The sequence below is a fragment of the Loxodonta africana genome, chromosome 20 (assembly GCF_030014295.1).
Source record: "Loxodonta africana isolate mLoxAfr1 chromosome 20, mLoxAfr1.hap2, whole genome shotgun sequence".
Taxonomy (NCBI): domain Eukaryota; kingdom Metazoa; phylum Chordata; class Mammalia; order Proboscidea; family Elephantidae; genus Loxodonta; species Loxodonta africana.
Genome location: NC_087361.1, coordinates 72734458 through 72748057, shown reverse-complemented (window position 1 = coordinate 72748057; position 13600 = coordinate 72734458). Strand labels below are relative to the sequence as shown.

The window sequence follows — 13600 nt, the reverse complement described above, 5'->3', positions numbered from 1 at the left end:
AAAGCGTCCACATGGTGCCATGAATCTTGCAGATTGTCAAGAAATATTACTGAGGAAAAAAATAGAAAGAGTCACCTAGTGTGGGACTCATATGTTATATTCCTGCTGGATGCCCAGTGTCTAGAACAGGGCTGAGCACATAGTAGGTGCTCAGTAAATAATTGGTGAAGAATGAAAAAACTGGAAATTTCCAACAGTCATATCAAAAGATATAATAAATGAATAAGCTTGTCAAGTTTTAGCAGTCCTGCCTAATACTCCCTGAAAGCCATGTTATTAGTCAAAAATTTCGTAGTACCTCGTATAAGCAGAGATTCCAACTAAATATTTAGAGGAGCCATGGAGATTTCAAAGAACTTAAAATTTGTAAGCAACACAAACTCATTTGACTCAACTTTACCCTTTTTGGAGGAAAACAATATATATATATATATAACACAGATTAACTTAGCCTTTAAAATAAAGATAGGTGCACCAATGCTTTCTAACTACAAACACACATTCAGTACTTTAATTCACCCTCCTCCATGTCTTGTTCTGTACCTTACTCAATAGCCTCGTTGTTGGCATTTTAAATATCAAGCAACCAGTTAACTTGGACAAAGGTCCCTGCTTACCAGTGACTCATTTCAAAATTAGATAAACTATTCAGTGAGACAAGAAATAAGACAGGAATAGTCATCCATTAGAAACTATTCTTTAGATAAAAGTATTTCATTGTTATAAGGCCACAGAGACTGATCACTATTTACAGATGAAATAAAGTCTTTCTTTCCTGAAGATACCCAACTGTGGTTGCCAACGTGCCTGCCTATGATGCTGTTAAAAGCAATAGTAACAGAGCATCTCAGTACCCATGTTTGAAATGCCAAGATGCATCATTGATGGAAGCTGACCTTGTTGCTTTCGAGGATGACTGTGACTATGATCCTCTTGTTTCTCTTCCTTCTTTCTTTTCAGGGGGATGAAGCTGATGTCTCCGAAGAGGTGAAACAGGCACTGGTAAGCGACAAGCCAGTGAGGCATGTCCCTTGTGCCCACAGTCTTAATAGAAGAAGGAGCAAGCCCTATGTAGATTTCTCAGTGGACTAAAGACCATGTTGGGTTGAGGGAGAGTTTGGAGACAGACATTCCTCTGAGAGATGATGTGGTGGGTGTTAGTTGGTGGTACTGTTTGCTTACGTGGTATAACAATGCCTGCGCTCTGGAGCAAGTTTCTTATAGTTTTCTATGTCTGCCGCCAATCTGTAACACAGTTACAAGATCTGTCTTCTTTTTTTCTTTTGTGGGTATGTTATTGAGTTACACAAAGTACTTTGAAATCTTTGGAAGAAAAGTGAAGAGAGATGCCATTTCCCGTATGGATCTACACTGACACTGATAGAGAGGGACTTAAATGTGGAGACTGTAAAACATCAGACAATCCAAGAGTCCTTTATATTTGACTTTGAAATGAGGCTAAACATCTGGCCCCTGATATAACTCAGACCCTTTAAGGCTGGCATCCTTCTCTGCATTGAAAGGCCTGGGCCCAGCTTTCCGGGAAATACTCCAGGTTCCTCTAAGCCCCTCAAAGATAATAGGAAGTTACTGGTTTTCTTTTTAGTACTATTTTGCAGGAGAGAAAAGATTTGATTTTGACTAACAGTTGAGAAAACATATCCATCTCTGTTGGGAATTCTGTGGAAAGGTAGCCTTTTTGCATCCTACAGTTTATTAAAAACTTGTTATCAGGATAAATTTTTTTTCCCTTTTTTAAAAAAATTTATTTATTTTTATTTTGTTGCTCTTGTTGAGACTATACATAGCAAAACATATACCAATTCAACAGTTTCCAATTCAGCGACATTGAGTACATTCTTAGAGTTGTGTAACCATTCTCACCCTCCTTTTCTAAGTTGTTCCTCCCTCTATAACATAAACTCACTGCCCCTTAAGGTTTCTGTCTAAACTTCTGAGTTGCTGTTGTCAATTTGGTTCTGAGTAGATAGTTCTTAAAAGAGCATAATGGTCAAGACAGACATTTTTTACTAGTTAAACTATTGTTTGGTTTTAAGAAGACTTCAAGGGATATTTTTGGTTTAATGTTTAAAGATTACCTCAGAGCAATAGTTTCAGGGGTTTATCCAACTTCCATGACTCCAGGATGCCTGGAGTCAATAAGAATTTAAAATTCTGTACTGCGTTTTCCACCTTTTGATCAGGATTCTTCTATGGAATGGCAGCCAGGCACCATCCAGTTCTTCTGGTCTCGTGGCAAAGAAGGCAATTATTCATGGAGGCAGTTAGCCACACATTCCATATCCTCTTCCTGTTCCTGACTCTTCTTCGCCCCTGTTGTTCCAGGTGAATAGAAACCAATTATTGTACCTTGCTAGTTTTTGAGACCCCAGGCATTGAACTAGGAGGTAGAACAGAAGCACTAAAGATGTTATTAAGCCAAATAACTGGGATGTCCCGTGAACCCGTGACCCTAAACCTCCAAATTTGCTTTTCTTGAAACCAAATCCCATGAGGTTTTTGGTTGTACATAAGCAGCCTCAGCAGCTACTCTTTTTTTCTTTTCACTCTGTTGTCATTGTTATAAATACATCTATCACACAGCTTTTGTCAATTCAACTTTTTGCAGGTGTACAACTTATTGACAGCAATAGAATAATCAGCTATGCAGCGCTACCCGTATCAGTGTGATCTTTCTATCACTGTTAACCAGCTTTTCCCCTTCCCCCTGCCCCTGGTAACCACTAATGAACTTTGGTCTCTATACATTTTCCTTTTCTTGTCTTTTTATGTAAGTGAGGTCATACAGTATTTGTCCTTTTGTTACTGACTTATTTCACCCAGCATAATGTCTTCCAGCTCTATCAATACTGTAGCATGTATCAAGACTTCATTTCTTCTACTGGCTGAGTAGTACTTCATCGTATGTATATACCACATCTTGTTTACCTGTTCATCTGTTGATGAGTATTTAAGTTGTTTCCACTTTTGGCTAATGTGAATAGTGCTGCAGTGAACACTGATGTACAAGTCTCTGTTTGAGTCTCTGCTTTCAAGATTTTTGGGTATATACCTAGAAGTGGAATTGCTGGGCCATATGGTAGTTCTATTTATAGTTTTTTGAGGAACTGCCACTCTTTTCCACAATGGCTGTACCATTGTGCATTCCCACCAGCAATGGGTAAGGGTTCCAATTTCCCCGCATCCTCACCAACATTTGTTATTTTTGCTTTTTATCTTACCCAGGAGTGAAATGGTATCTCATTGTGGTTTTTGTTTGTATCTCTCTGATGGTTAATGATGCTGAGCATCTTTTCATGTGTTGGTGGCTATTTGAATGTCCTCTTTGGTGAAATGTCTATTCAAGCCTTTTGCCCATTTTATGATTGGGTTATTTGTCTTTTTGTTATTAAATTGTTGAGGTTATTAGATTCTTTTCAGATATATGGTTTTGGAAATTATTTTCCCAGTCGGTACTTGCCTTTTTACTTTCTCAGGATATATTTAATAACCCATACTGAAAATCAACAACTGCCTCATTTTTAGCAGAGGAAATAGAAATAGTATATTGTGTCGTTGGCCTGCCCATTATTTTAGTCAAGACCCAAAACAGTCAACAATGGCCTTCCAAAAAACCATGCCTGTAATGAGTAATGGTGACATAGGTGAGAATTGTCTACCCCTGGTTAGAGCTGGGGCTGCTTCATCAAGATGGGCTGTGTTATGTGCAAATATTAGTATATAGAGGCTCCCTTGAGGGAGAGCATGTGCAAATAACTCTCAGATCCTTCAAGAGGCTTGTAAAAGCTTTTGGAGACAAGAAGAGTGACTGTAGGAAAGTCCCTAGGGGAATTATAAGACATCTAGACAGAGAATCTGAGTAATAGATTACAGACTATTGAAATGGACTATGATCCCTAGAGGGGTATCCAAAACCCCAAACCTGTTGCCATCAAGTCAACTCTAACTCACAGCAACTCTATAGGACAGACTAGAACTGCCCGCACAGAATTTCCAAGGCTGTAGCCTTTGCGGAAGCAGACTGCCGCAACTTCTCCCCCGGAGTGGCTGGTAGGCTCGAACTGCTGACCTTTCAGTTAGCAGCCAACACTGAGACACTGTGCCACCAGGGCTCTATACATGCCATTTAGTCCATCAAGGGAATTATGACAAGGAAGGTTTTATTGTCAGGGAGCATCTTTTGTCAGTGAAAATCTTTGCCTTTCTAAACTACTTGGTATTGGAAAATCCTAGCTCAGGCACCAAGTAAGGAAAGTTAAAAGGCCCTTGATGCAGTGCTTTCCTGAGAATTTCATTTTAGTGCCATTGACTTAAAATTAATGAAAAGACTTTCTGATTGGTGAGGAAAACCAGAGACTGTTGAGGATTGGCATGAAAGCCATTTGTCAGGCTGAAAAATATTCCACTCATCCAGTTGCTTGAGGCGCCTGCCAGTGTTTACCATATGCCAGGCAGACGCCACTGTGAATCCAAGAGAAGTGTGAACAACCCATTATCTCTAGACAGGTAGCTTTGAATGTATGTAGACCAGCCAGGGTTGGTACAGGCACATTCCAGGTGTCCGTCTCCAGCCTAGCCAACAATGTAGAAGGGAAGGCTGATTGAGAGTCAGCACAGGGTGGGGCATCCTTTTTTGAAAAAGCATTATGTTTGCTTGCTTCGTTGCTCCAGCTTATTTCAGTGAAGCTATTACCCGTTTTCCTCCCCCTGAGCACTCTATTCTAACACGAGAAGGCAGGATGCCATTATCTGTATAGGCCCACAGAGCATCATACCTGGTCAGGCCCAGTGTAAATTGCTGCAGTGCTACCTTCAAGACCATCAGCAGTATATATGGCCACTCCCACTGCGCCACCTCCAAGTCCACCTGTCAGACAGCAGAGCTGACTTGGCTTGTGGCTCAGATGAGCCACCCAGAGGAGGGCATTCTGTTGAAATGGCACTTTTAGCTGATCAGCGTGGATAGTGATGAGGAGCCAGGACAATCCTTTCTTTCCTGGTTTTTTGGTTCAGTAAAATGGTACCTGCTATTGTGGCCACATCAGCTTCCTTTCCTCTCTTGGCTTGCTCCTTAAGAGTGGTGGGGTCTATTATTTTTAATGTTAGCTCTCCCCAAGACCCTGAAATCTAATTTTTTTAAACTGAGATATAATTTATAACCAATAAAATGTACAGATCTTAAACGGATCATTTTATGGGTTTTGAGAGTTGTATCCTTGATTATAAAAACAGTCTCTGATGGGTTTTGGGTTATCCGTGATTATAACCACCATCCAAATCAAGATTATAGAACTTTTTTGTTGCCTTAAAAAGTTCCCTCAAGCCCCTTTTCCAGTCAGTTCTCTGCCTAAAGACCCACCATAGATGAGATCTGTCACCATAAATTACTATTTCCTGTTCTTGAACTTCACATGTGTAGAATCATTCATTAATAATATCTCATTTTAAGAGTAGATAGGAAACTTCAGTGGTTATTATCTCTATCTTATGCCTCCAGTCAGAGTTAGAGCTAAAATGATTCCAAAATTTTTTCCCCCCTTCTTAAAGGTGTCCAAAGAAGATTCTTCAACCTCTGTCCCCTATTATCAGTAACAACAGCATGGTTAAGAAGACTTTTCTGTTGTTTAACCTAATTATCTGTTAACATCATTGAAGTCCATTTCCTTTTTTTTTTTTTTTAATGTACCGAATCTAGAAAATGTAGCCATCATTTATACACAGGTAGGATTTATGCCCAGAAATGGTTCTGATATTTGTTATCAATAGAGTGTGTGATAGAGGAGAAACCAGTTATACATTGAGGGCAACTTTGAGGAATGATGCTTGGAAGACTGCGGACTTTGCTTAAACCCAACATAGTGCATGGTTTTAGTCCAAACCCATCCTTCATTGGTACATTCATGAACCAGCGACAATGAATATATAATTAAAAGACATAGCACCTCTGTGTTTAAAGCAATTCTATTTAGTCATCCTCATCAGGTGTAATCTCTGGAAGTTTTAATATATCCCTTGTCTTGCTAAGTGAAAAAAAAAAACTGAATCTGAATATGAGGAAGTGAGTTATTGCAGTAAACCTAGTGCCGGGGAGTCAATTCCGACTCATAGCAACCCTATAGGACAGAGTAGAGTTTCCAAGGAGCGCCTGGTACCTGAAAACGGTTTTGTATTCAGGAGTATTTTTTTTTTTTTTTAAACAGGTAGTAACTGCACAGAATGTTTGCTGTGGTAGGCACAGGCACAGCGCAGAAGGCGATGGCCATTTGGGTTCTTTTCATCTTTTTTACCCACAGCTTTGGCTGCCTTCTTTTTGCTTAACATTGAGCTTTATCTACTGTATTCTTGTTGCCTCCCCCAGTATCAAGGATTGGCTCCTTTGGAGCTATTTCTCAAGCCAATCCTGTTGTATAATTGAATTTATCACTAGAGGGCACAAGTGGTCAACAGAAAAGATAGTGAACAAGCAGAATGGTATCTTAAAGAAGCTGAGCAAAAGACAAATTGTTTTTATTTTAAAAGAATTTTTAAAATTATATTTTAGATGAGGGTTTACAGAGCAAATTAGTTTCTCATTAGACAATTAACACACATATTATTTTATGACATTGGTTGCCACCCCCGCAACATGTCAACACTTTCCCCTTCTCGACTTTGGGTTCTCTTAAAGGAATTTTTGAAGAACCCAGTACAATGTAGTAAAGTCTTGCCTCCCAACTTTTGGTATCTTAGAATTAGAAGGAAATTCAGAGATAACGTGGTTTAGAAACGTCATTTTACAATTAAGAAAACTGAGGCCTCAAGAAGTAAAGGAATGTTTAGGGCCATACAAGCTCTCCTAGGTGAACACCCTGTACTCTGCATCAGGGAACCTTTTTGTTTGATTGTGGTGAAGCAGACCCCAAATTAGGGCTTCCATCATTTTCCATTCCCTATTTATCCATTTGGTTTTTTTACTCAGTAGGTTGCATATTCAAATTGACTTGCTAGTAGCATCTCACCTCCTTGAGTGAAGGAAGATCTTCTTGAAGGACAACTTAAAAGCCTACTCGGAGTATCAAGACTCGCTGGGTAGAGCATCAGCATTCTGCTACTGTCCTTGACATAGGTGGGTAGGTTATCTGTCAGGAAGTAAGAATTTCCATACTATAGTTAGGAAAGTGCTTCTTTTTTTTCTAAAATACCTGTTTCTTTTATGGAATCAGGCAGCACTCAATCGGAACAGCATCACTGAAACTTTACCCCTAAAGTCAGCAGCTACCCATCCCAGTCCAGACTGGAACCCACAGACGTGGATTACTAATTATCCCTCAGAATGCATTGGTAAAGAAGGTCCTGTTAAGAAATTACTAATTCACGGATATCAAGATATCTGCCTTAGATCTTTGTAAAACTATTCCAAGAGAGATAATCAATTAAACGTAAAGTTTTCAAACTAAATGAAAGAGAGAAAAGAGCTGAAATTTGTTGGCAAAGCTTGGTTTTGAACTTAGATTTAACAGAAAATAAAAGTTGGCTTGAGAGCCACCTGACCCCAGAAATGTCTCTAATACTAAAAGTCACTAAGTCATGTCTTAGTTATCTAATGCTGCTATAATAGAAATACTACAAAAGGGTGACTTTAATAAACAAATTTATTTTCTCACATTTTAGAAAGCTAGAATTCTGGATTAGGGTGCCAGCTCTAGGGGAAGGCTTTCTCTCTTTGTCAGCTCTGGAGGAAGGCCCTTGTCTCTTTGAGCTTCTGATCCTGGGTGATCTTCACGTGGCTGGCATCACTCTTCCCTCATAGCTCCTCTGCTTGCTTGTTTAATCTCTTTTATATCTCAAAAGAGATTAACTCAAGATACACCCTGCAGTATGGTGAGTTATTTAATATGGCCCTTCTAGCCATAGCCTTTGAGACTCTCACAGCGATTGGGTGGGACTATGCAAATAAGGCACCTGTGGTCCACCAAGGGAATTGGACATCTTGCTGCTAATGCAAATAAGCTATATAGAAACCTAACGAGGGGATTGGTCAGTTTTGCCATCCCACCAGGCTTAAAAGAGAGCCAGTCCCAAAGCAGAGGGGGACGTGACTACCACCAAGAAAGAAGAGCCAGGAGTGGAGCACATCCTTTGGACCTGGGATCCCGGCGATGAGAACCTCCTCGACCCTGGAGCTGTAACACCAGAGACAGTGAGAAACAGCAAGAAGCAGCAGCAGAGAAACAGAGGCAGCAAAGGCAGCAGAACCAGGAGACCTGCAGGAGATGGCTCAGTGGGCTTCCCAGGCCATGGAGTGAAAGAACTAAGTGCTTTGGGCAGGAGGCTTCTTGGCAGAGTGGGGTGCCTCCAGGCACTTACTGGAGGAGCTAAAGAACTTTGTAACACTTGCCCAAGGAGGGCAGAGGAAGGCTGGCCCAAGAGGCCTGAAGGACGGAAGGCCAGAGACCTGCCTTCAGCATGGCTGAGGAGAGGCTGTCCTCATTGAAGAACTATATCCTGAGCTTTCCTGAACTTGAATTGTAACCTGTTACTTCCCTAATAAACCCCATAACTGTGCGTATGGTCTGTGAGTTCTGTATGGCCATTGTAACAAATTATTGAACCCAGCAGAGAAGTAGAGAGTGCTGTGGGAGGGATGGTTTGTGCCAGAATTGGCAAAAAGGTTGGAGAGAGGAGGTATGTCTAATCTCTGCCTCATAGGAATCAGCCTTGGGCTGTTGATGCTATAAAGCCTCCACTCCCATTCCCTTTTTACACACCCTACACTAATCCCATCTCATTAACATAAAAAAGACTACCCATTCCCAAATGAGATTGTAACCACAGGAATAACCCCAAGGTTAGAATTCACAACATATATTTTTAGGAGACATAATTCAATCCATGACATTTCACCCTTTGGTCCCCCAAAGTTCATGTCCTTACCACATACGAAATACATTCATCGCATCACATCCTCCCAAAAGTCTTAAATCAACTCCAAGTCCAAAATCTCATATTTTGAATCATCTAAATCAAATATGGGCGAGACTTTAGGTGTATTCCATCCTGGGACAAAATTCCTTTTCATCTGTAAACCTGTGAAATCAAACTACAATTTATCTGTTTCCAAAGTACGATGGTGGAACAGGCACCAAGCAAGTCCAAACCCGAGCAGAACAAATTACATTAGCTTTTGTCAAGTCTTGAAAATAATCCTCTGTTCTCTGAGACCATCTAGGCAATGGTCCTACCCTCCAGACTCTGGGTGTTGGCCATGTTCTCTGGATTCTGGATGAAGGCTCTTTGGCCCTGGGCTTCAGCTCTGCCTTCCAGGCCCACTGGGATGGAAACTCTGGTTCCTTGGCTTTGGGTGCCCTCATTCTCCTAGTCCATCTGAGTGGTGACCCCACTTCCTCAACCCCAGCAGGCCCCCATTCTTATACCCCTTGAGCATGGCAGCCAAGCCCCCTCAGCTGTAGGCAGTGGCTCCACCCCTGGCACACCTTAACAACAGCCCCACACTCCAGAACTGAGTTGAGTCAAGATCCAACTCTTTGAAACCTAGGAGGCTGTAGCTGTAGCCTTTCAGATCCAGGAGACCTTGGCCCCACCCTTTGAAACTGAGAAGGCCCTGCTTCCTGTGCTTCTTCCAGCAGTTTACTGATCTCCAAGCTGCTTCAGGGATGGTACTTTCCTTTTTTTGGAGGACAATAGATATAGCTCCTTTAGCCTGTTTCCTCCCTGTAGAATTCCAAGAGACAGTTTCCTTTCGTCCTGTCTCTGACTCCTTCAGTCTAAGCTGATGGGTTTTCTGCTGTGGTGATTGGTTAGATCCATCAGTCATAGGCTTAATCTCTTTAACAAAAGTTTCCAGGACATGTGCCCTTAATTTGTACAGCAGAATTTCCCAAATCTTTAAGTTCTGTTTTCATTTTGCACAGTTCACTTTAGAGTCCAACTCTTTCCTCTCGTATTTTACTGTAAGTGGCAAGGAGAAGTCATGCGATCCCTTTAAGATGCTGCTTAGAAATTTCTTCAACCAGATACCCAGGTTCATCACTTATAAGTTCAACCTTCCACCAAACATTTGAACATAATTTAGACAAATTCTTTGCCACTGCATAAAAAGCATCACCCTTCCTTCATTTTCCAGTCACATGTTCATCATTTTCTTTTAAAATCTCACCAGAAGCATATTTAACGTCCACATTTCTAGCAACATCCTGTTGCTGACACCATGTGTATTCTCTAAGCCAACAGAGACTTTCTCTGTAGCTCTCCTCAATTCCTTCTGAATCCTCCCCAGAATTGCATTTGATCTCCATAATTCTACCAACAGTTTCTTCAAGGCAACCTAGGCTTTTACTGTTAGATATCTTTAAACTCCTACAGTCTTTCCGCATTTACCCCATTCCAAAACTGCTTCTACATTTTAGGTATCTTTTTTTGTTAGAGGAGCATGCCACTCTTCGGCTACCAAATTCTGTCTTAGTTATCTAGTGTTGCTGTAACAGAAATACTACAAATGGTTGGCTTTAACAAACAAACTTATTTTCTCACAGTTTAGGAGGCTAAAAGTCTAAATCCAGGGTACTGGCTCTAGGGGAAGGCTTCCTCTGTCAGCTTTGGAGGAAGGCCCTTGTCTCTTTGAGCTTCTTATCCTGGGTGATCTTCATGAGGCTTGGCATCACTCTTCCCCATCTCTGCTCTACTCTGCTCACTTGTTTAATCTCTTTTATATTTCAAAAGAGATTGACTCAAGATATACCCTACATTAATCCTGCCTCATTAACATAAAAAGACAACCCATTCCCAAATGGGATTGTAACAACAGGCATAAAGATTAGCATTTACAACACATTTTGGGGGACATAATTCAATCCATAACAATGCATTTCCCATTTTGTTGCACCTTCCCCTTTATAAGCTCCTCCTACTTATTCTTTCAACAAGTACTTTTAGGTGCCAGTTATGGTCAGGTACTTTTCTAGATGTTGGAGATATAACAGTGAACAAAACTGACCAAAAACGCTTGCGCCTGTGAAGTTTACATTCTAGTGGGGAAGGTTGTTGTTAAATGCTGTCAAGTTGGATCAGACTCACAGCAACCTTATGTGCAACAGAATGAAACTGCCCAGTCCTGCACCATCCTCACAACCGGTGCTATGTTTGAGCTCATTGTGGCAGCCACTGTGTCAGTCCATCTCATCAAGGGTCTTCTTCTTTTTTGCTGATCCTTTACCAAGTGTCTTAGGCTGGGTTCTCTAGAGAAGCAAAACCAGTAAAGCGTATAAATATATATATAGGGAGAGATTTATATCAGGTAAATGGCTCATGCAATAGTAGAGGTTGGAGTGTCCCAAGTCTGTGGATCAGGGTGGAGGCTTCTCTTGATTCACGTAGCTGCAGGGGTTGGCGAATCCAAGGTTGGTAGGTCAGAGAGCAGGGCTCTTGCTCACAGGCTGTGAAGATCAATGAATCCCAAGATTGGCAGGCAAGACCACAAGGCTTCTCCTGATTCATGTAGCTGCAGGGACTGGCGAACCCAAGATCAGCAGGTCGGGGAGCAGGACTCCTGCTCACAGGCTGTGAAGATTGATGAACCTCGAGATCAGCAGATAAGCTGATAACCCAAGTCCCAAGAACCAGAGGTCAGGTGAACAGGAGGCAGCTGCAGGACCCAGAGCGAGCAAAAAGCCAGAATGTCTGCTTATATTCGGATCCAGGCCACACCCCCAAAGGAAACTCCCCTTCAACTGACTGGCTAACTCACAGCAGATTCCATCATGGGAGGGATCACATATAAACACTGAGAATCGTTGCTCAGCCAAGTTGACACACAGTCTTAACCGTCGCACCAAGCATCGTGTCCTTCTCCAGGGACTGGTCCCTCCTGATAACAGGTCCAAAGGAGCACTCTGGCTGTACTTCTTCCAAGACAGACTTGTTCATTCTGGCAGTCCTTGGTATAGTCAATATTTTTCGCCAGCACCATAATTCATTAATTCATCTTTGGTTTTCCTTATTCATAGTCAAGCTTTCACATGCACCTGAGTCCTCAAAGTGATATGTTTGCTTTTCAACATTTTAAAGAGGCCTTTTGCAGCAGATTTACCCAATGGAATACTTCGTTTGATTTCTTTATTGTTGTTTCTGTGGGTGTTGATTGTGGATCCAAGTAAAATGAAATCCTTGACAACTTCAGTCTTTTCTCCATTTATCATGATATTACTTATTGGTCCAGTTGTGAGGAGTTTTGTTTTCTTTATGTTGAGGTGTAATCCATACTGAAGGTTGAGGTCTTTGATCTTCATCAGTAAGCACTTCAAGTTCTCTTCGCTTTCAGCAAGCTAAGTTGTGTCAACTGCATATCACAGGTTGTTAGTTTTCTACCAGTCCTGATCCTCCATTCTTCTTCATATAGTTTAGCTTCTTGGATTATTTCCTCAGCAAATAGATTGAATAAGTATGGCAAACAGATACAACCCCGATGCACACCTTTCCTGATTTTTAACCACGCAGTACCCTCTTGTTCTATTTTAACAACTGCCTCTTGGTCTATGTACAGGTTCTACATAAGCACAGTTTAGTGTTCCGGAATGCCCATTTTTCGCAATGTTACCCGTAATTTGTTGTGATCTGCATGGTCGAATGCCTTTGCGTAGTCAATAAAACACAGGTAAACATCTTTCTGGTATTCTCTACTTTCAGCCAAGATCCATATGACATCAGCAGTGATATCCCTCGTTCCACGTCCTGTTCTGAATCCGGCTTTAATTTTCTTTAATTCCCTGTTGATGTATTGCTGCAACCGTTTTTGAAGGATTGCAAAATTTTGCTTGCATGTGATATTAATGATATTGTTCAATAATTTCTGCATTCTGTTGGATCACCTTTCTTTGGAATGTACACAAATGTGAATCTCTTCCAGTCGGTTGGCCAGGTAGCTGTCTTCTAAATTTCTTGGCATAGATGAGTGAGCACCTCCAGTGTTGCATCTGCTTGTTGAAACATCACAATTGGTATTCTGTCAATTCCTGAGCTTGTTTTCTGCCAGTGCTTTCAGTGCATCTTGAACACGCATCACAGCAACACATAAGCCACCGTAGTACAACAAACTGACAGATGCATGGTGAGTCAGGGACATAGACAATAAATAATAAATGTGTAAAATGTGGTGCGCTTAAAGGTGATAAGTGCTATGGAAAACTATATAGATCATGCTAAAAAGGAATAGAAGCAACAAGATGGAATGGGGGGATTGCCATTATAAGTAGAGTGGTCTGGATAGTCTTTACTGAGAAAGTATCATTTGAGCCTAGACTTAAAGTTTTTTTTTTTTTAAAAGGAAGTAAGGTGAGGAACCATGTGGATATATGAGGGTAGGGTATTATATCCAGAGATAATAGCAGTTGCAAAGACCCTAGGCAGGAGTGTACCTGACATGCATAAGGACCAGTGAAGAGACAGATGTGGCTGGAACAGAATGAGCCAGGAGGTCAGACTAAGAGGGAGGACTTAAGGTGCTTTTTTATATATATATATGCATGCAAAAGCTAGACTATGAAAAAGGAAGATCAAAGAAGAATTGACACCCTTGAGTTATGGT

The 13600-nt window shown here is 41.1% G+C and overlaps 1 protein-coding gene across 11 annotated transcripts in view; it reads left to right on the top strand.

Moving 5' to 3' along the window:
* Positions 1-13600, top strand: part of PPP1R12B (protein phosphatase 1 regulatory subunit 12B) — a 268308-nt gene that overhangs the window by 163372 nt on the left and 91336 nt on the right. For 9 of the 11 annotated variants that reach the window (XR_010318760.1, XM_003410228.4, XM_023548266.2 and 6 more), the window contains one exon: positions 961-1002. Coding sequence is in view for 10 of the 11 variants with exons in the window: in XM_003410228.4 (XP_003410276.2) it covers positions 961-1002 (42 nt within the window). In the remaining variant the exon portion in view is untranslated. Of the gene's footprint in view, positions 1-960; positions 1003-2204 lie in introns of all 11 variants that reach the window. The other 2 variants (XM_064273385.1, XM_064273384.1) reach the window with 2 other exon arrangements.